General features: G+C 42.3%; 1 protein-coding gene across 1 annotated transcript; it reads right to left on the reverse strand.

The window, feature by feature from the left end:
* Positions 1-1,609: 1,609 nt before the first annotated feature.
* Positions 1,610-16,577, reverse strand: hacl1 (2-hydroxyacyl-CoA lyase 1). The gene is made up of 17 exons (XM_080767913.1): positions 16,416-16,577; positions 15,386-15,490; positions 15,220-15,260; positions 14,477-14,557; positions 14,287-14,359; positions 12,884-12,961; positions 12,602-12,696; positions 12,175-12,287; positions 11,760-11,895; positions 10,928-11,033; positions 9,540-9,623; positions 8,594-8,695; positions 7,581-7,735; positions 6,780-6,944; positions 6,282-6,389; positions 4,685-4,871; positions 1,610-3,147 (listed from the first exon to the last, which is right to left on the reverse strand). The coding sequence occupies exons 1-17, from the start codon at positions 16,464-16,466 to the stop codon at positions 3,115-3,117; spliced, it is 1,713 nt and encodes a 570-aa protein (XP_080624039.1). The 5' UTR covers positions 16,467-16,577; the 3' UTR covers positions 1,610-3,114.
* Between the last annotated feature and the right edge of the window lie 7,381 nt (positions 16,578-23,958).

Genomic DNA, 23,958 nt, shown 5'->3' on the forward strand with positions numbered 1-23,958 from the left:
GACAACTGAAGATGCGCTTTGCATGCATGTCAAATATTAACATTTATTCATATGCATTTTTCTTTCCTAAATATTGTTTTGCGTGCTCTCTTCTGTGTTTTAGGTGTCAATGCGTAATGTTTCATATAGGCTATGAAGCACTTTAAACTGCCTTGTTGAAGTGTGCTATACAAAAACTTACCCTGTGACCTGTGTAACTATTGCAAAGGCAACAAACATGACACTGACCGTGCGACGTGGTTCCGGACCCCGGATTGAAATTGTTTTTTAGAAACTAATATCTCTTTCGTTGCATATTGTTGCTGTCGAGCAGAAAGAACCCTTGTACCATAATTATTTCAACTTCTTACGTTTGTTTTCTGTTTGGTTTTTCGTACATAAGCGCTTCTTCGTCACGCAAGGTGTCACACAAAAGCAGTGAAAATAGATTGTTCACGTTGTGAGCTTGTAGATCGGCTAATTTAATTTTAAATGTTATTACGTATTTTAATGATAAAAAAAGGAACCGTTCTGGACATACTGTACGAGGTTCCAAATGTTTTCCATGCAGCCCACTGTACATAAAGCATGGGCGTATTATTGATTGGTCTTCTTGTGTGGTCTGTCCCACAAATTAATTAAATGCCTGCATGCATTTCCTAAGGGGGTCGTTCCGTTTCCTTGAACAGCTGTGTGAAGAAGCATTGCTAAAGAGATATTAGAGATTCTAACACCAGTGGCAATCTGGTGTCCCTGGTTTTTGGGGCATGTCATTATAGGCATAGAAATCTAAAGGAAAATGTAATTCTTTGTTTGTTTTTTTTAAATAGCAGAAATAGCTGATCTACAAGAAGTGTTGCAACTCGTGACTGAGCTTGTAGATGCTAATTGTTTTGTAACACATCAAACAAACTGAAGTAAGCACAAATCAAACCACCAATCGTGGCTGCTTCGCCTTCCTTTTCATTTAATTTAACGGATGAAAACAGCCAAGACGATAGAATATAAATAATATACTAAAACTACGTTTAATCTACCGTCCCATCAATTTGAATCTCCAGTAACTAACAATGCATTTGTATTAATATCAGTGTACAATAGCAGTGTTTCCAAACCCTTGTTCTTTCTCAGGGTAATTGATTACTTGGTACTTACAGTAACTACATTCAGCTGTTGTTCCAGGTTTAACTGCTGTGTGTGGTCCCTGACTGTTTAGTTAGAAGGACCAGGTGGCCAGGGGAATGACATAACTTCCTGGAGGGATTGAAAAACAGTAATAGTTGTGAATTAATAGTTAAAACCCATTCTGGACGGGAACGTCACCTTTGTGTTTTAACGCATTATGTTATACTTTTTGCTAAGAGCTTGCTTCTGGGGGGGGGGTCCCTGGAACAACATATTTTCAAATGGGGGTCGGCGGCCAATTAGTGTATTTATGGGGGTCCTTGACGTGAAAATGTTTGACGTGAAACTGTCAGGATTTAGAAGACATTTGTAGAATCGTCCTCGGGTCTAAATGAGTCATTTTGCTTAGCCCAGTGGAATGTGGAACCTTATCCAAAATACTGCAACATTGCTCAGAGGATTGTAGGTCAATAAATGTAATAGTTTCATTACTTTTTTACATTATTTATTAATCATTTAGTAAATTCCATTAAATACTACTGAGTAGTGAATACAATTTGAAATATTTCATAGAAACAATCAGTTTTTTTTTTTTACAATACATACAGTAAGCACACACGTAATTGTCCAGCCTCGTCCTATGGTATAAGACAATATTCTTTTGCAGAAAAAAAGGAAAATAAATGGTAATAATTGCTATAGACCGTTTGTCCAGTAAGAGCTATTTTCCCATCTCTCCAACTCTTTAGTAAACAGAAAATATATTTTCAGTTTGCGTTCAATTTTATACAATTAGGAGAGAGTGAATTTATCAGCTTAAAATTTATTGTGTTCCACTTAAGATGTCACCAAGTAGGACCGAGTGGCATATTGTCTGTATCAGCGGAGAACAAGGTCGACTATATCCCCTTTTCAATGCACTAGTAGCAATGGTGGGAAGTACTTTTACTTAAGTACAATTTTGAGGTATTTGTACTTTACTTGAGTATTTCCAGTACTTTTACTTCTACTCCACTACATCTCGGAGCCAAGATTTGTACTTTTACTCCACTACAATTACATGAAAACCTTAGTTACTAGTTACTTTGGCGATTTTATTCATTCGGCCATTTGAAAAGAGCTTGTAGATCTGCTCTTTGCAATAGATTTTGTACACATTTTTGAACTTGTGAAATGGCACATTCTGCACAATGAGTACTTTTACTTTTACTACTTTAGGTACATTTTGATGTCGATACTTTTGTACATTTTCAATTCCGCACTTTTACTTGTAACAAAGTACTTCTAAATTGCAGTATTGGTACTTTTACTTAAGTAAAACAATTGAGTACTTTTTCCACCACTGGCCGCACGCTAGGACGCGAGGTCTTACTTTTACCCAATCCGCGCTACTCACACACCGAGTGGGTTAATCACTTCCATAATGCTGCATCAAGAGTTACCTTTGCTGATGGGACAGAATTGGCATCGTTACCTTTACCCTAAAACACATATTTTCTGCTTACTAAAGAGTTGGAGAGACAGGGAGATGGGGAGGGAGAGACCCCAGTTACGGAACAAACACTCTAAATCAGGGGTGTTCCAACAGGTTTCCGGGCCAAGGACCCCTTAGCTGAGAGAATTGCTCCCGATGTGCAGGTTGGTGCCTTGCGTGCTTTCCTCCGCCATCGGTGCATGAATTTTAATGAGCAATCTATGTAAAGCGCTTTGGATAACGGCGCTATATAAATGCACCGTTCATTTACCATTTAAATCCTCAATATGTCAACTTGACCAACTACCCCTGTAGTTACTCTGAGGACCCCCTAAGGGTCCCAGACCCCCTGTAGTTACTCTGAGCACCCCCTAATGGTCCCCCAGACCCCCTGCTGAAAAGACCCCTGCTCTAAATCAAGAATTGCCATCAGAACTTTTTGAACAAAAGAATATCACTTACACTCCCTTTAGCCAGGGAGAAGTGTGTTGTAACGTGTGCCAGATGCAGGGAAAGGGACATGCGGTGCTTTATGTTTACAGGTTGGAGCGCGTCAGCCACGGGAACTCCTGTAAACACAACGGAAGAGAGAAAGGTTACATCTCACATAACGCATTAACCCATTTAGACCTGAGGACCATTCTACACATGTCTTCTCAATCCTGACAGTTTTCTGAAAAAAACCCATGTTTCTATGTCAGTGGTTCTCAACCTTTCTCACGTCAAGGACCACCCCAAATATATGGGCCATTCTACCGAATTGGTTCAAATTCAGAGTTGGAAATTTGTGTGAAATTTGTATGCTATTTTGGAAACACTTTGACCATATTCATGTTGCACCAGATCTAAGGGACACATATTTAGTAAAGCCACAGTCCAGCCACTGGTTGAAATTAACACATTAAAACTGGAACAGCATCCGTGTCATTTTATAGTTATACTTATTTTAAAATTATTTTTAAGTCATAAAAATGTGTGCAAATCTTTGAATATATATAATTTTAACATTTTAACTCAAATCTTTGAGTCCCTGGAACAAAGATAATTTTATATGGGGGTCAGCGGCCACCAAATACATATCATTTTGGGGGTCCTTGTCAAGAAAAGGTTTGAGCACCCCTGATATTTAGCGGCATATGTTTTTTCAGAAAACCGAAGACATTTCGGCCTCAGCTCTTAATGAATGGGTCACTGTAGGAGCAATCACAAGTTCTACTGTACCCATTGAAACACTTTGAGAAGAAACCATTTGATCTCGATGATAATCGACTCCAGCATTGAATATGCTTGTCATGGAAAACGTCACATAGACGATACAGAAGGTTTAGGCATGAAATATATTGTTCTCTTCTGCATGTACATTGCCCTGCAGCGTGTGTGTGTGTGTGTGTGTGTGTGTGTGTGTGTGTGTGTGTCTGAAACATGGCCATGGATGCAATGGATGCAACCCTCAATACCAGCCGCCTACACATCACCCCGTGTGGCGTTGCGTGGTTACGTCCAACATAAACAGAGACGGAAGACCGCAGCTTTCCAATTACGGGGAACCTCAAAATAAATTTAGAAAGGTCAGGTCGGTGCGAGTCTGTGTGTGTGTGAGTGTGTATAATACAACCACCTGGAGTCAAATGGATTTAACACTGCAGTAACTAATGACTCAAAAGCCCTGTAACCCCAGCTTGTGTGTGTGACGGTGTGTGTGTGCTGAATCGCTACCATTAAAAAATAACGAACGGTGGTGAGTAAAAACGGAGAGAAGGGTTGGTGGCGGTGGTTTGCTCTTCACCGCGGCTTGTGACGTCATGTTGTAGTTCGGTGGTCACCTCAGTGACGTCATGTAGTTCGGTGGTCACCTCAGTGACGTCATGTTGTAGTTCGGTGGTCACCTCAGTGACGTCATGTTGTAGTTCGGTGGTCACCTCAGTGACGTCATGTAGTTCGGTGGTCACCTCAGTGACGTCATGTTGTAGTTCGGTGGTCACCTCAGTGACGTCATGTTGTAGTTCGGTGGTCACCTCAGTGACGTCATGTTGTAGTTCGGTGGTCACCTCACCACCGACAGTCCAGAGTTTCAGACTATGAACAACACTTTACTAACGTCCTTACCTGCTGTTTCCTGTCGGAGGCGGGGTCTATGAGGACGTTGATGAGGCTGGGCGTGTCCCAGTCACTCAGGCTGGCCTCCAGGGCGCCGCGCAGCTCCTCCGCCGTCCGGACCAGAAACCCTCGGCCTCCGAACGCCCTCATCACCTCGTCGTAGCGCGCCTCGGGGAGCAGGGTCACGGGGGGAGCTCTGAGGGACAAGCAAACTTATTATAGTTCTACATTGTTTTATTAGTTTTTATTTCTATTTTAGTTTTGACTTTGAAATCTTAAAAAAAAGAAAACAGATTTGCTAGTTTAGTTCACCCAGAGCCAGCATAGAGTACAGACAGAGTTACGACATTGAGGGGGCAGAAAACAGCCCGGTAACGTGGTTCATGTACTCGCGGGAACCCATAGACTCCAATGCATTCCGTAAACTTCCGGGTTGGCCCCATGAAGTGAACGGAGTTGTCGTAACTCTGTCTTACGCTCTGAGTTTACCGTAATGTTAGTATTAGTGTTAGGTATTTGTCAGGGTGAGATTCATAAAAGCACAGACATTGTGTAACAAAAAACGGATATATAAAAAAAAAGGATATAATTGATTATAAAGATTCAACTTTTTCCTTGTAAATTATTTTAACAACACGCTGCTCGATTAATTGGGAAAAAAAAGAATAATCACTAGAATCAATAGAATGATCACCAACTCGTAAGAAATGTACAACACAAATAAAAGTGACTTGAATTAAGATTCATGCAGCTATCACATTTTTATTGCGTTGGTCAGTTTGACTCACATTGTGGTCAAGATCGGATCAACAGTTTGACTCACATTCAGTGTTGTTTTTGGCAGTAAATTTAGATTTTAGTTTTAGTCAGTGTCTCTTGAATAGTTTATTTAGTTTTAGTCACATTTTTGTCACCTGGAATGTTTTCTAGTTTCTATTCTAGTTTTAGTCTACTAAATGTCATAAGATTTTAGTCGACTAATGTACTATTGTAGTCGAACAAAATGTATTTTGGCGGGTCGTTTTTTTCACCTGCTAGATCTGCTATTTTCAGCATACAACCAAGTGTAAGATTACTTATACTGGATCTCTTGTCCACTAGTCCCATCATAACATTTTAGTCTAGTTTTTATTTGTTGACGAAATTGTCAGTATATTTAGTCTTTGTTTTAGTCATCATAGCTTTAGTTTTCATTTCGTTTCCATTTAGTTTCCGTCAGTGAAAAAAGGTAGTCGATGAACATTTTTCGTCTTGGTTTTAGTCGACGAAAACAACACTGCTCACATCGTGGTCAGATCGCAAGGATCAAACAGGGTGACTCACATCGTGTTCAGATTGCAAGGATCAAACGGTGTGACTCACATCGTGGTCAGATCACCATAGCGACACAGTGTTAGATCAAACAGGGTGACTCACATCGTGGTCAGATCACCATAGTGACAGTGTTAGATCAAACAGGGTGACTCACATCGTGGTCAGATCACCATAGCGACACAGTGTTAGATCAAACAGGTTGACTTACATCGTGGTCAGATCGCCATAAGGATCAAACAGGGTGACTCACATCGTGGTCAGATCGCCATAAGGATCAAACAGGGTGACTCACATCGTGGTCAGATCGCCCATCTCCGACATCTCTTTCCAGCTGTCGGGATCCATTCCGCTGTATATCCCGTTGTTATTCACCACAATGATCACCACGGGCAGCTTATACCTGTAGGGGGCAGTGTTGTCACAATGTGAAGTGAACTATTGAGCTGTGAGTTGAGAGGTTTGCTTAACCCTGTAAAACCCGGATTAATTTCTACTTGCAAAAAACAGATTTCAACCTTACTACTACTTTTTACTACTAGGACTTTTTTATTTGTGTGAATTTCACACAAATTTCGGCTATTTATATGCAAATATCATGACAATAAAAATAACATAAGAAATAATTAATTAATTAATTAAAATATGTTGTAGTAATGTATATATATATATTATTAAGATTGATTTTATTTAGTTATTTTTTTGTTTGGTGTTTTAAGCATTATGTCATAGCTATTGAAAAATAGCAGATCTACAAGCTCATCAAACAAGTGGTCAAATACCCAACACCAACCTGCACATGGTCTCCACCTCCATGCCAGAGAAGCCGAATGCGCTGTCCCCCTCCACACACACCACCCTCTGCCGTCCGGCACCACCGTGGCCGCTCTCCAGCGCTGCTGCAGCTATGGCGAAGCCCAGGCCCACTCCCATGGTGCCGAATGTACCGGCGTCCAGCCTGGGAAGAGGAGCTCACTCGGTCAGTCCAACCCCCGCGTCGTCATCGCGACGAGGCGCCGCCCGCCGCGCTCACGTCTAAGCATTTAGGGGTTGGGGGGGTCCGAAAACCGGATCCAACATTGACGAAAGCCGTAATCGGTTCCATGATCACACCGGTTTACCACACTGACTGTCAGAGCTGGTCATGTTTTTGGCCGGGGAGGGACCCCCGGAAATGCTTTGGCCATTATATATTATAATCATGAAGGAAAGTTTATGCATGCACCATGTACTATGTAAACTCTTAATTAGCATTTTCCAGGCATTCAGTTGCAAAAATAAATAAATAAACAAAATGTTTTTTTTGTTTGTTTTTGAAAATAATTTGGGGACCCCCCCCAAAATAATTTGGCGACCCCCTGAGGGGTTGCGAGTGCGACCCACGGGTTGAGAATCCCTGCCCTAGAGAGTTTAAATATTTTCATCTCAGACACACGGCCTAAAAAGGTAACATTATAGTAGTTATTCATAATAATAATTGGCCCGATTAATTGCAAAGCATTTGCAAAAGATGGGTCAAGAGGATCGGGGGGGGGGGGGGCTCCCATACTTATACGGCGCAAAATGTCAGTGACGGCAACGGAGCCTTGCTTGCCTGTGTCGAGGGAGGTAGTTGTGTAACATGGTGCGTCCTATGTCCATGGTGTTGGCGCCCTCGCTGACGACGATGCAGTCCTGAGGCAGCATCTGGGAGATGTGGTGGAACGCCGTGTAGTAGTTCATCAGCACTGTGGACTGCGTGGCTAGCGCCTGGAATGAAAACAGTACAAACAACCTTTACAGAGGCCCTCTTCCCTATAGTCTTGCATAACCAGAGAACTATTCCACAATCTCCCGAATGCTAACATAAGAGTCTGGAACTACACACCTTTTCTTTTTACACCTTTACATTTTTTCCCCCCCATTTCTGCTAAGCAGCAAGCAAAATTTATGCTTAGAAGATGATTTATTTTAGTATACTTTTTGTGCGACTGTAAAAACTAAACGAAAGTGGGGAGGAGGCGTCACATCCAATTTGTCCCTTGCTCATGATCAGAGCTTCCGGTGCTCCAGACTGTATGAGCGGAAACTCATGATCAGAGCTTCCGGTGCTCCAGACTGTATGAGCGGAAACTCATGATCAGAGCTTCCGGTGCTCCAGACTGTATGAGCGGAAACTCATGATCAGAGCTTCCGGTGCTCCAGACTGTATGAGCGGAAACTCATGATCAGAGCTTCCGGTGCTCCAGACTGTATGAGCGGAAACTCATGATCAGAGCTTCCGGTGCTCCAGACTGTATGAGCGGAAACTCATGATCAGAGCTTCCGGTGCTCCAGACTGTATGAGCATTTGAAAACTGTAGGAGAACAGTCTGGCCACGTGAGACAGTCAAACCGTTTCTTGTGGTACGCCATATCTGCTATCCTACTAATCTCATACTTGAATTGGTAATGAAAAACCAAAGGTTTTTGGAAAATCTTCTTTGTATAAAAAAAAAGAAACTACTCACGCTATGTCAAAATGCATCTACAGTATAGTACAAGACTAATCCATTTTCATTCAACACTAAACACCCTGAAATATCTGTCTGTCTAATATAGGCTTTTCATGGCTGCACCGAAGCCCACCTTGGACATCTTGGCATTGGCAGCAATCTTCTCCTTCAACGTGCTCCACCATGTGGTATCAGAGGGATACCTCCAGCCATCTCTGTGGACACTCTCCAACAGCTGGAGGAGGAAACCATGGAAAGAAACAGAACCAGACAGCACAAATACAGTTCGACCGCAAACATATTTTCAGTTTGTTTCCGCAGCCAAATACAGATCATTCTGGGGGTCCTCGGCATGAAAAAAGGTTGAGCACCACACATAGAAACATGGGTTTTTCAGAAAACCTTTAGGATTTAGAAGACATTTTTAGAATCTGATCTCAATGGCTAAATATAAAAATATATGAATTTACTTAGAACTAAAAATACATCGCATGGATGCACCTGGGACGTATCCTCAGTGATGCCTTATAATACCCTATAAACAATTTAATATAGGTATGGTTTTGCCCAATCAATTCGTAATTAACGTTCCAATGTTGGAGCTCTGGCTCATATGGACTAAAGCTGCGTTCAGACTTGGATGATTAGAGCGGCCCGATTACATACAAAGTCAAAGCAAAGACGAGAATTGCGCAAACGGGAGCGGCGCGACCCGCCGCAACACAAACGGGACGAGCCGAGGCGAATATACTGTACATATTGAAGTCTGAACGCACCTTAACCCATTCTGAACGGGAACCCATTTTGGTGTTCAGCATCATGTTATGCTTTACCTATTGAAAAATAGCAGATCTACAAGCTCGTAGCGCGCCACCGAGTGGCGCGCTACGAGCTTGTAGGTCTGCTATTTTAGAAAAATCGAAGAACGACTGACATTTTTTTAAATCTGATCTCAGGTCAGAATGGGTTAATCAGACCAGTGTGTGTCCAGTGGAAACCTCGTATGAATCTGATCTCAGGTCAGAATGGGTTAAGAACCGGGCCGGTTCAACCCTGGTGTAAAAGGACTGGTACAGTACCTGTGTGACGACAGCGTTGATGTCTCCCAGAAGAGCGGCGGCCGGCCTCACGTTGTTACCCATCTCCTCAGCGCAAAGGTCCACCTTCAGGAAGACATCACCATCGCTAATCATTTCATTAGCCATGATGCAACTTAAGAGGGTCAGCTAAACCAGTGGACCCCCACATTGATATGTAATGTATTCCATATCAATTTAACATGGTTTTGTACCAGGGACAAGAGAAGATCTGTGTTTTTAAGCCCTTTCAACATTTTCAAAATAGTGACCCAGGGTGCCCAATGTTATTTTTGACAAAAAAAATAAAACTTCCTGGGTTAAACATAACATACTGGGTGATAACAAGGGGAAATATAATATAATAATAATATAAATATGGTTGATAATTTAACCCCGATATCTAGTGTACGGAAAATGTGTTTTACAATTTTTTGCTCGGTTACTTTTGGATTACGTTTTTGATACTCGACTCATTGGACATTGAAAGAACTTTACATTGGAGATTGACATTTTCATTTGTTTTTTTTTGTCTAAATTTTTATCCCACGATTTTGTAACCCAGTTTTCTTTTCACCCAGTGCCAATTATCTAATGTAATCCTGGGCGCTACACTTCCTCTGCCAACCTGGGGGGGCAGCGGACTGACCTCATGCCTCCTTCTATGCATGAGGAGTCCAAGCTGCTTCTTTTCACCTGACAGAGGGGAATTTCCCCGGCCGGACATAGCATGTGGAAGGGACACATTATTCCGACCAGTTCCTTTCCCCTCCATCAGGCGCCCCAGCTGGCCAGGGGGAGGTAGTTTTAGAGACCAGGATTACGGCATGTTTTTGTGAGGGTATCTACCCTAGGGGACACAGGGAGAACATGCAAACTCCACACAGAAAGGCCCTATCGCCAACCCCCGCCTCGGGTATGGGCACTGATGACGCGGAGGAGGGAACACGCCGCCGGTGCCCACAGCGTCCCCAGCGGGAATCGAACCCAGGACCTTCTAGCTGTGAGGCAACAGCACTACCAACTGTGCCACCGTGCCCCTGACATTTTCATTTGTACTTTTTAATCTTGTTAGTTTAAGTTTAAATCTGAAAACCAGTTTAGTGTTTTCCTTTTGGTCTGCAATACAGTTTTGATACAGTATAAAGAATTACTGGCGCAGGTATACAGGACCTTTATTTCTTTTAGTTCTTTAAAATAACTCAGACATGCGGTGGTACAGTATGGTTCCGATTGTTGTATTGCCCCCCCAACCTCACTTTGAGAACCACTGACGCAAACGGCTCAAACGTGAGGAGATATTAAGACAATTTTTGACAAACGGAGAGAGACGTGGCACCGAGGCAGCCATTTTAATTTAAACGATTCAAGTCAGCACAACTTTAACCTACCTGGATGACCTTGACATGAGGGTCAAACCTGGGCGGGAGACCAAAGTGCAGGATCCAGTTCAGCCTGGCTCCCAGCAGAACCACCACGTCGGCCTGGAGCAGAGCTCTGAGAAGGACGGACAGAGTGTGTCACTTTTGGACTAAACATAGCGAAAATAGCCAATCTACAAGCTCTCAACGCGTCGCGCTGGGACACGTTGAGAGCTTGTAGATCGGCTATTTCCAGGGCGCAACCCCAGCACTCTTTATCTACTGGGGATGAGGTGTACGACATGGATTTCGAAACAAATTTGTTCAATGCAAAAATGCTGCGTTCAAGACAAGTTAAGGGGACAGGGGGGGGGGGGGGAAGCAATTCTCCTGAACGCTGTCTTCCGGTATGACATGAAAAGGAGTGGCATTTGCATTTCTTTCACCATAGTAAATGCTGCACTCGTGGTCTGGTCAAGGGCACTTTTTTTTCAGACGGGTAAAAAGGGCAGGGACTGAAGCCCCCGTTGATGTATTGTCTATGTGTGCACGTCCCTGATGGACAGAGAACGTTGTATGACGAGAGAAGATCCCAGGTTGGTAAACGGACTGCAGATGTACTAGTTCCTTTTGAAAATGGCAGATCTACAAGCTTTCAACCTTTACTGGGTTTCCAATCGTACTGTGACATTACTGTGACATTGTTATACCATATTATATTATCCTACACCATTTCATTCATTATTATTATTGCTACTACTTGTATTTGCCTGTATCTCCTTCCCTGTCTATCTCTCTTCTATTCTTTCTTCCTATTCCTAATGCAGTACACGTGGAACGTGAACTAAACGCGGAGGCTGACCTGGAGCGAGAGGCGGCCACACAGTTGGGGTGGTCATCGGGGAGCACTCCTTTCCCCATGGGGGTCGGCAGGAAGGGGATGCCTGTGTCCTCCACCAGCTGTCTCACCGCTTTCTCCGCCCGGCCATAGGCTGCTCCTGTTTGGTCCAAACAGACAGCCCCATCTTTATACGATGGAAGCAGGCAGGTAGCTAAGCTAACCAACCAACTAAGAGCACCATAGTTCCATTTCAAATGAAAGGGTATTTAAAATATATATATACTTTTTAAATATATTTATACCGTACCGTAGATTGACAGGAAATGAAGGACAGAGACAGAGTGCTAAAGTTGGCATCACACCAGCGTTGGCATCACACCAGCTGCAATTAGCTAATGGTGTGTGCCGTGCCCCGTCTTTGCAATTCAACAATTACCTTTGCCGATGATGATTAGGGGTCTTTCAGACGCTTTTAAGGCGGAAAGGGCCTCTGTGATTGCCGAGGGATCAGCCAAACTCACGGGCGGAGGAGGACAGCAGGACACAACCCTGGAAACATTAGACGTTTTTACTTGGTTATTCCTTTTATAATGCATTAACTGACTACTGGGGATATATGCACAATTTTGCACATGCATACAGTGAGTGGCACATCAAGTGAGTTTAACTTTGTTTAACATTGTTTAATGCAATCACCAAGGACTTTTCTGTTGGGCTGTCAAGGCCAGAAAGTAGTCTTTTGCCACTCAGTAGGGGTTCCTGCATAACGTCCGGGTATGATGACGATGTCACACGCATACTCTCTAGATTGCAAATAGTCTAAATAATAATAATATCAAATGATTAGAAGAATATTGGCCAACCTGACTTTGTTCCTGGCTACTTTGTCGTTTACCATATCCCCCGATATGTCCACATAGCATGCGCCCGGACGGCCATAGATGCTGGTACGAACTGCCTGCAAGCAAGCAAACATTGTGACGCTATGTTCAGTCTGGCTGCCTAATCACATATGGGGCTCCATCTTGCCTTACGCACTATGCCTAAACGTGTCTTATCTAGAATGGAATCAGATTGATTATTTTTCATCACAAAAAAAGGACAGGTACATGAGATAGTAGACATTAAACAGTGTTATCAGCTACCTTTTCTATGACTGCAGGGATGGCCTCCAGGCTGCTGGGTCTGGCAGAGAACTTACTGTACAGACGGCATGCTTCAACCTAACGAAGTGCACAACAAATTAAACATTGTTGGAAGTTTGGAACTATGTACAGTATGCCAGTGTGTTTGAACTTCCACAGTACAGTAGTATCCCTTCATTCTGCACTTCATGAATAGTGTGTCACAAGATCATATGTTTGAATACTGCTCACGAATAACATCTCTAAAAACAAAAGTAAAAAAAAAAAAATTAACAATGCAAAACTAACAAACTATAACTATTACAAAATATAATTGCATGTAAAATCATCTTTGTTGTCTGATGTCATGCAATATTTCATGCTACCTTATTTTTTAATAATAATATATAATATAACTAGAACTGCACTCTGCCGAGTGCATACTTGCTTGTTGCACACTAGTAGGCCATAAATGGCCTACTAGTGCGCAAGCAGAGCGCGCAAGTACTTTCGACCGCTGGTCGAAAGTACAACTACATATTACAACTACATACAGAGTATGTAGTTGTAATTTGATTAGCAGTAAACCGTGGTTACTTGGTTCCAAAAAGTGAAGCCAAGTTTTTTTCAACCGTAAGTCTGTGCCTGGTTTGCTGGGACCAGTTACAACATTACGTCATCGTTGAGAACTGGGACCAGAGTACATGGTGTGTGTATATGTATGACTAGCTCTCAGTGATGACGTAAGAGATATGGTCATCTGTGTAGTCTGTTCCCAGCAGACCAGGCACAGATTTACAAATTACAAATCACATTACAACTACATACAGAGTATGTAGTTGTAATTTGATTAGCAGTATACTGTGGTTACTTGGTTCCAAAAAGTGAAGCCAAGTTTTTTTCAACCGTAAGTCTGTGCCTGGTTTGCTGGGACCAGTTACAACATTACGTCATCCTTGAGAGAGTACATGGTGTGTATATGACGTAATGTTGTAACTTGTAACTTGTAACTTGTAACATTACGTCATATACACACCATGTACTCTCTCAAGGATGACGTAATGTTGTAACTGGTCCCAGCAAACCAGGCACAGACTTACGGTTGAAGAAAACTTGGCTTCACTTCGAAGAGACCAAGCGAAATGATTACTTGCGCGCTCTGCTTGCGCAAGTAATAAATACCTGAAAAACAAAACAAAATGTTTTTTTTACAAAAAAACACTGTCATATGACGTAGTATAAATTTGACGTATCACGTCTTTGTTGCATCTCTCCATTTTATAAAGACCTTCAAATTGTCATTAAGGTATGGAAAGCAGGCATGCATGCAAACCGGTTGAGCCACCAGGACACCTCAAAGTTACAATTAAACTAAACGTAGCTCAATGTCAGTATCTAAATCTTCTTTTTGTTTTGTTGCTTACCTGAGGAAATTCTTGGAAGGCTCCTGTTGTTTCCTGGTTTCGATCAGAGGACCCTCCAATGACCACGACCGGCCTGCACGTTAATAGAGCACAGTGCTTATTACCAACACCGCCAACAACAAACATTTCAAAACTCTTGTATGTATGAAAATAATAACAAAAATGCCACGGGCTGTTTGCTGAGCCCTACCAGCAGTTCACGTTAGCGTTAGCCATCCCACCAAGGGCGTGGATGAGTCCAGGACCGGAGACGACCAGGCAGGCACCGGGCCTGGAACAAGACATCATTCAGGATAATTACACAGAAAATGATTGATTTTGGGTGAAGTCAAAGGGGAACTTAATGGTGTAGGGCAGTGGTTACTGTGGTTCCCAAACTTCTTCATGTCAAGGACCCCCAAATTGACACCAATTAGCCTGCGGACCCCCATTTGAAAAGATATGCCAGGGACCCCCACAAGAGAAGATTTTTACGGCTCTAGCAGAGATTCTCAACCCGTTTAATTTCAAGGACCCCTAGTTTGACATGCAATGGCATTTCTATCTCTGGGACCCCCAATTTATTTTGTAAAATCAATGTTAATTTAACTCTGAGAGTGTACAAATGGTAGTTTAGTCAACTGTCACCTTTTTTTGATAGATACTAGTTATACCAATACCAGTTAGTTATTTGTTTCCTACTGGTTATTTGTTCACGGTTTTTCTAGATAGAATTTTCTTTTGATAGCAAGAGATGCTAGTTTTAGCTGGTTTATCCTATAGTTACACTTTGCATTCTACTAGAATATTTGCCTTGTTGTTTGTTGACTAGGCACTAGGGTTCATTCTCTGGCGTCTGTCTGTCTGTCTGGCTGTACTCTGATGTACTGTAAGTGGCTCTGGATATTAGCTAAATGCCTAAATTGTAACTTGCATTGTTTGCAATCCACATACCGTCCAGTGAGGTACCCAATGGCCGAAGCAGCATAGCAGGCCTGTTGGGGGTGGCAAATTAAGAGAAAGTCAAGGTCTTTCCATCGTATTTACAATCCCAATTTTGTTTATCGTATGTATGGCAATTACAGCCTATAGCCGCTGCCCGTTGAATCAAAACATTTACCGCTTGTTCGTTGCGCATTCCCACGTACTTGATCCCTGCAGCTTGAGCGGCCATGGCCACTTCAATGACTGGAACGCCAACAATTCCAAACATATACTCCACATTCTGTAGGGAGACACACATGGTTATGGATTCATAAACAGAATAATATGCAACGTTAAAGCACAATCTGTATCATACAGCACATATGTTTGAAAATAAATACCCAATTTGCCCAAAATAGAAATGCCAGACAAGGTTAATTTGGTAAAAACAGGCTGCAAGTGGGCTTCTAAAATCAGGATTGCATTTATTTTGTGTACGTTTTTTTTTTGTGGCTTTCGCCTTTATTTTTTTTATATTCTTTATGGAGGGACAGACAGTAGGCTGACAGGAAATGGGGGGGTGACCTTCATATATACTCTAAGGGGGTGACATGCAGTAAAGGCCGTCGGGATCAGGAGTCGAACCCGCAGCACACTGCCAGACTGGATTACCAGCCAAGGTGCCTGGACCACTGAGCCACGGCCCAGGCCGAAGTTCATGTGTTAACCTGAAAGTTGAAAGCATGACCTTTGACACACTTTTGCAATTATTGTAATAACTGTATAATATGATGAATGATAAAGTGTAGTCATGTGAAAAGCCATCCTCGTTTATCCATGTACGAGTGACACCAGTTTCAAGTGAATTCCTAAGCAATTCAATATTTCTGCAGAATCCAGATTTGATTGTAGATTGGGAATAGCAGTCAACAATGCAGTAATAAGCATGTGCGCACACACACACACACACACACACACACACACACACACACACACACACACACACACACACACACACACACAGAGTTCATCAAACTTGAAAGTAGAATGCATGACCTTTCACACACTTTTGCAAACGCACGATGAATGCTAAGATGTTGTGCATGAATGATTGTGTCACTGTCTGCTAATTCCATATACACAGGACTAGGTACTGTACATTGCATTTATTCATCATTTCCTTAAGATCAACATATAATCTTAACTGTATTTCTTAACTTTTTTACCTGAACTTTAAGAGCTTCTGCAATCAGCTGAGCTCCTGTCACATCGTCCATGGTCGTGCGAGCTACTGCCTTCCTGTAAAAATAAATAAAAACGTATATATATCTTCACCTCAAGTGAACCAAATTTCATAAACTATTTGGTCATCGTAATAATATATTTTCGAAAACGATGTTGTTGAGCAAAAACAAGCCCCGACCACTTTAGGGGCGGTTATATCCAGCTGTTACTATCACTTCCGGGTTGATGACAGGCAGCCAATCACCAGCGTTATACACATGTGTGTATGAATATTAAACTCCATACAAGAACTACAGGAGGGTAGGAAGCAAACATTGTTAATTAATACACATATTGTTGCGGGCAGCACGTACTTTTGTCAAAGCAAACAAACTATAGTACATTTCCATGTTCTGTAGCCCAGTGGTTCCCAAACTAATTATTTTTGCGGGGTCTCCTCTCCACATAAGAAAAGAGGCAAACACAAACGCTCACAACGCCTCGTTGTTTTCACAAACGAGTCAAACTACAATGTAATGCCTACAATGTTGTCGGGAGAGGGGGGGGGGGTAAAATATGATTGTTTTGGGTTGGTCCCGGTCTGAAAAGATTCGGAACGTTTGCCGTAGCTAATTTATGTTATGGTTTATTTAGCAGCCAGTATTCTTTATTCTATCATTTGCAGAACTACTAGGCACCACCACAAGGGGTCGCAATAAACCATGGATTCCCCTTTCTATCCTCCTCAGGGCATTACATCACAGATAGTTCTGCTCTCTCTCCAGACAGCAGCAGGTGTAGTGGCGGTGATGACAATGGGCAGCTCACCTGCCTGTGCCACTAACCACCAGTATGGCTCTCCTGTCACTGTCAGTCACCACCACCAGGGTCGGTGCCACCTACCCGCCACCCCACAGTCCTTCTCAGAGGAGGTGGAAGCCACTAATCTTTCCATGTGAAAGAACACCATCCATCACACAGCTGAACGTCACAAAGAGGACCTCTCTTCTGATAAGGTAAAACAAAATCTATTCTATTTGGCCTATAATTGTGTTTATAATGATGACATTTTAGAAATGGATGCCAACGTTTGTTTTGTTTTGTTCTGTGCTGCAGGGCACACATTGAAGTTGAGTCAAGATGATGTGACATTTGCTTATGAAAGCACAAAGTACAACATACACTATGTACTTTCATAAGTGTAAAAATGTGTTGTAAAAGTGATGCATTCATACTTTTGAACAATACACAGCAATGGATGTAGCCTATAGGCTACTTATCAGCATTGCTTGTCACATTGACTGCATGGTGTATGTTCTTGTCTCTGCAAAACATTTCTGGAGAGATGCAAGAAGAGTGGGCAGACTTAAATTTACCCTTCAACTTCCGTCCAAAATGATTGGACATACAAGGTTTTGTAGGAAATTGTAGACATATTACACCTTAATTGTGAAATGTGTTGTATACTTTAGTAATATACTTTTTCCCTTTTTACATTTTGGACCAAATATAGGCCATTTTACATCACGGTTCCCACTCTTTCTGTTAGCTTTCAGGAGACAAGACGTTGCCGTTTCGTTTAGTGAGATGAGAACCATTTAATAGTAAATACTACAACAACAAAACATGCTGAACCTTTTCGGGGATAATTATTAAAAGTTGAAGACATAAACAAGGTTGTGTGTACAGTATACGTGTGTCATCAGATCCTGTGGGGTTGGTAAATCAAATGGCTTTGAAAGCCTTCTCAGCTATAGCTACTGTATCTCCTGGTTTAACATAATAAAGAGTGCCAACTACATCTTCCCATGGCTACCGGCCCTTTGTGGTCAGACAGGGTTACTAAGAGCCAGTGTAGCATGGGTACAGGACATAGGTGTCGGGTTACTGACCACACGGGAGCACCGACACGCAGACAGGAGGGCCGAGCAGTGGTGGAAAAAGTACTCAATTGTTTTACTTGAGTAAAAGTACCAATACTGCAATTTAGAACTACTCCGTTACAAGTAACAGTATACGGAATTGAAAATGCACTTGAGTAACAGTGCAAAAGTATTGGCATCAAAATGTACTTAAAGTACTAAAAGTAAAAGTACTCATATTATAGAATATCCCATTTCACAAGTTCAAAATGTGTACAAAGTCTATTGAAAATAGCGGATCTACAAGCTTGCGACGCATTGTGAGCTTGTAGATCGGCTATTTTCAAATGGCCAAAATGTATAGGGTTGAAGTGGTTAATGACTGTATGTTTTATAATCAAGTAAAAGTACTGGAAATTGGAAATACTAAGTAAATACTCAAATACCTCAACATTGTATTTAGTTACTTTCCAGCACTGGGAGGGAGGTATACAGGTTCACACTGTGGAAGGTGATAACGCTGTGTGGGGTTGCTGTTCTGTGGACATGCTGGTCATGGCATCCTCCCTCCCTCCCTCCCTCCCTCCCTCCCTTCCTCCCTCCCTTCCTCCCTTCCTCCCTCCCTCCCTCCCTCCCACCACCAAAGCCTTGTCGAGTTTCTATTTGTCCCCATGAATGATCCAAGTTGTTGAAAGTCCGTCTGGAAATGAGTTTGACTGGGAAAGAAAGAAGGAGCACTTTGTTCAGGAGCGATTTGAAGAAATTGATTTTACAGTTTTTGAAAGTTTGATCACTTTCACCTATAGCGTCACAACCCCCCTCCCTCCCTCCCTCCCTCCCCTTGTAAAATCTTCCACAATTCTCCACGTCTGGCTTTTGAAATTAGGCTACGTCATAATGGCAGCCAAGTCTATGGACTTTTTAATGTTTGTTTTTTTAGAGCACTTTAAACATAGAGCAGTGGTCCGGGGACCACCAGGGGTCCTTGAGGCGGTTCCAGGTGGTCCCCCAGCTAAATGATGGAGAGTTGGAACCAAACGGACACTTACTAGAACTTTAACTCTTGAGAGTGTAAATCATTTTAAGAATTGTTATTACTTATATGATCCAACGTTTCAATACAGCAAAGTCTTGGGTCTGAGAGGCTAAATGTCATCAAACAGTGGCCCGTGGGGGGTTGAAAACCACTGACATAGATAGAGTATACAGCCAAGTCTCTGCACTTTTTGTTCTTGACCACTTTAAACAAACACAATACGATGTTTGTACAAAATAAGTGATGTGCCCCTCACTTCAAGTATTGGGCCAAAGTGGTTAAAAGCACAGTTAGCACATACTTTGTCGTATGAAAATGACAGATTTTGTGTAACAAAGTATAGATAGGCCTACCGTATATTCACTGGAGTGGATTAGGTTGATCTACTTGCCAGCACATTATTATTACACCACTCAAGAGTGGAGCTGCGATAACCCATAGCTTTTTTGAATAAATTAAACAATAACTAGAGCGGTGCCGTTTTGCAGAAACGCGCCGCAGAATGATTCCTGGACATAAAGGTCACAGATTGAAGTTTTAAATTGATTGACTGAACTTGGCCCAAGGAATGATGGGGCCGTCGGCCGCCGCCTCCATGTTTAAAGCATGTGTTTTAAATGTATTCTGAAGCTGTCGGTGCTGCTGTGAAGTGTGAACCACATTGAACGGGGAATCGAGTGTATATGAATTTATGCCTGGCTTTGCCGTTTAAGCTTAAACCTGTGAAAATATCATTCACACGCCCTATATCAGGTGATATAGGGCCTGGTCTTCTCCTTGGCCAGACAGTCGAGGTACAGAGCCAACCTAACCACAGATGACTTCATGACAGCCGCAGTCCCACTCAGTTATAGACGCTCTCCCTTTTTAAACGGCCCGGCTGGATTAAATGTGCGACGTCTGTTATTCCTGCGGTCGCTCACAATTTCAGATTGATAGTGGCTGAACTCTGGCAACCCGGCCCCAAACCCCCCCTAGACATCCCGCTGGTAGCAGGCAGGCAGGCATTTGTACCGTGTTTCTTCAAGTCCCAGCTCCCAAAGTGCGTGATCCTCTCGTGTAGGAGAGTCAGTTTGAGGCAAGGAATACACCTCCCAACATGAGTAACTTAAAGCTGCTATGTGTAAAAAATATAATTCATTATGTTTGTAATGTTGCGGAGCTCTTTTAAAAATGTCATTCAAAGTCAGTGGGCCAACTCCATATGAATAGTGTCACCATGACAATAGATACTCGTCTGTAATGTAGACCATGTCCATGGTAATTGGAAAAGCAGCACGTAGATTCTGTTTTTGGATCGGAGTGGATTGTCTCTCGAAATAATTACATTGACTGTGAGTCATGGAAAGTCTGTTAATTTAACTCTGAGTGAGTGTATTAAGGGTCCATTTGGTTCCATGGAGTTAAAAATGAGTTAAATTAAAACTGAAATGTGTTTGGGGCGTAGACACACCAAACTTTATTTCTGCCTATGCGAGCGAATTCTTCCACTTGCTTTTGCGGAAATCCTCAAATGGCAACAAACTGCTCCATTCCCATCGAAAAGCATTGGCAAGAATCTTAAGTTCGGCACCCAGCTACCTGGAGCAAAGTGTTCCTGTCTTCTTGGTAGTTTTGGTATTTCAGAATAGGCCTTGCAAGGCTGACGTCACGGTATAGGCTGTCACATTAGATCTGCATTGAGTGTATAAAGTTGAGTGTTTGAGTGTTTAGTGCACAGTGCTGAGCTCTTTCAGTTCGCCAAAATGGGATTTATTAAGCCTATACTTGAGTAGCCAATACTGTTGTATTTCACACAACAGTATTGGCTACTCAAGCAGGCTTAATAAACAGGCTTCTCACCATAAAGGTGAGAGTAGCCTTCTCACCATAAATAATCAGAATAAAGGGGATAAAACAGATAATGGACTAACATCGTTTCACGGGCGCATTCATCTCACTGCCGCCTGAGTGTGACTCTTTCTCTATATTATGGATCTACTATTCTCTCTACTCTCTACTTACTGTATAGAGATAGACATGCCTTCGCCTGCAGGGGGCACCCCAATGCAAATTGTAGCCCCATGCTGTATAATGCATTCTTTAGAGGAAAGACATTAAAACTTTATAGATCCTACTGTAGCATCCACCCCCCCCCCCCCCCCCCCCCCGCTCGCCCGACAAAACAAGCTGGTCTATTCTAAGTACTCTGACGTATACTTAGATTCACTCCTTTTTTTTAAACAGTATTTTTTTACTTCAACGGTGGCCATTCACTCACTATACCAGCACTCACTGTTTGGCTCTCAACATAAGGCAGTGGTCCCCGGGGGGAAGCCACGGACTGCAGGAGAACAGGGCCCTTTCTTTGCCAAGTGGACACTGTGCAAATCATTCGTTGTTGTTACGCACGCACATTTGAAATGTTTATTCATGTCCACATGAACAGAAGTACACAAGGTTGCCTTGTACAAAGGACATAAACGCTGGCAGTGCGGTGGCAGACAATCGGAGAACGGCCGGTTAGAAACAGTGTTGTTTTTGGCAGCAAATTTTTTGTTTTTAGTCATAGTCTCTTGAATAGCTTTCATTTAGTTTTAGTGACGTTTTAGTCACCTGGAATGTTTTAGTGTTAGTCTAGTTTTAGTCGACTAAATATCATAAGATTTTAGTTGACTATATCTACAGGTGATTTAGTCGAACAAAATGTGTTTAGGCGGGCCTTGATGAAGTTCGGCCGTTGTAATGACTGTTTTTTTTTTTTCACTTGCTGAAAATAGCCGATCTACAAGCTCACAACGCGAGCTTGTAGATCGGCTATTTTCAGCATGCAACCACGTGTAAAATGACTTATACTGGATCTCTTGTCCACTAGAGGTCGAGGAGAGGTCCCGATGCCAAAAATACTTTTAACGTTTCGACAAACAAGTTGCCTTCTTCAGGATATGACTGACTAGCACTAGTCCCTTCCTAACATTTTAGCCTAGTTCTTATTTGTTGACTAAATCGTCAGTATGTAGTTAGTTTTAGTCATCAATGTAGCTTAGTTTCCATTTAGTTTTCGACAGTGGAAAAATGTGGGTCGACGAACATTTTTTCGTCTTAGTTTTAGTCGACGAAATCAACACTGGTTACTAAGTGCGTAGACGGCAAAACATTGTTATTGAGCAGCTTCCTATATTGGCTGATACTGAGCAAGTGAGCAGTAGGCTACACACACACACACACACACACACACACACAGATCGGATGCACTGTGCCTAAAGCCGCTTAATGCAATCTGACCACTGGCTATGATGATGATGACGACAGAGGGAGCTGTTATAGTCTTCATCTAGTCAACAGATAGGAAATAGCACATAATTGACCACAAACAAATCATATTGAAACTCTCCAAGGCCAGATGAATCCAACGGATTGCACTCAGCCACCACCACCACCACCATAGAGTAGAAACCAATCTATTACATCAAACGAGCATGCGGCATAGTAATCAGAATGTCGAAGGATCGAGCTTGGGAACAAGTATAAAACACAGTTCTGAATTCAATAAAACGACATATCAATTAAGAAGTGATTTACTAAAAAGTACAGTGTTTGTCACAATCGATAAAATGTGAGGATCATTTTGGTCCAGAATGTACTGATACTTTGAATTATAGCCTAAATTATAATGTCAATCAAATTTACATTCTATACGGAATTTACACAAAATACTATTTCAACCCAGTTATCTGAAGGGCCGGGTCTCTCCCGTCAACAAAGCCATGATACTCAGTCTAAAATGTATAATTCAACAGTTACAAAAGGCCAACGTATAGCAAATATGTTGAATTGCGCTTTTGGCGTATAACATACAATGTCCTTCCATGAACGAGGGGCCTCTGTCTGCATGCTCACCTCCAGGACATTGGCCCAGTGTTGTTTTTGGCAGCAACTTTCTATTTTAGTTTTAGTCATAGTCTCTCGAATAGTTTTCATTTAGTTTTAGTCACATTTTAGTCACCCGGAATGTTCTAGTTTTTAGTCTACTAAATGTCATGAGATTTTAGTCAACTAAATCTACGGTTGATTTAGTCGGCTAAAATGCATTTGGGCGGGCCTTGATGCCGTGGTAATGGCTGATTTTTACACTTGCTGAAAATAGGCGATCTACAAGCTCACAACGCGTCACGCTGTGCCGCGTTGTGAGCTTGTAGATCGGCTATTTTCAGTGTAAAATGACCTTGTCCACTAGTCCCTTCCTAACATTTTAGCCTAGTTTTTATTCATTGACGAAATCGTCGATATATTTAGTCTTAGCTTTAGTCATCATAGCTTAGTTTTCATTTCGTTTCTATTTAGTTTTTGTCAGTGAAAAAAGGTAGTCGACGAACATTTTCTTCGTTTTAGTTTCAGTCGACGAAATCGACACTGCATTGGCCCAGCCTCTTGTCTCTGTCTGTGGGTCTGCCTGCTCATCTCCAAGGCATGGCCCACCCTGTGTCTGCTGCAGCATGGCTCACCGACAAGGTTCACATGAGAGAAGTGTCAGAACAAAGGTCTATAAGGTCAGGGGGGAGCTTTGACGCCCGGCGAGCTGACGGGAATGGTTGTTTGCAGGCGGTACACAGAGAGAGTGAGATGGCGACAGGAGAGGATGGACGGACGGACGGAGAAATCAGGAAG

This window comes from Protomyctophum bolini (genome assembly GCF_963924005.1).
Source record: "Protomyctophum bolini genome assembly, chromosome: 7".
NCBI classification, from domain to species: domain Eukaryota; kingdom Metazoa; phylum Chordata; class Actinopteri; order Myctophiformes; family Myctophidae; genus Protomyctophum; species Protomyctophum bolini.

Excerpts from the sequence above, each read along its gene's own strand:
- hacl1 (XM_080767913.1), bottom strand. The coding sequence starts at position 16,466 with ATGGACGATGTGACAGGAGCTCAGCTGATTGCAGAAGCTCTTAAAGTT. Across the intron at positions 12,697-12,883 it reads TCCCTGCAGTCATAGAAAAG|GCAGTTCGTACCAGCATCTA; the intron begins GTAGCTGATAAC and ends GCTTGCTTGCAG. Across the intron at positions 8,696-9,539 it reads TCAACGCTGTCGTCACACAG|CTGTTGGAGAGTGTCCACAG; the intron begins GTACTGTACCAG and ends TTCCTCCTCCAG.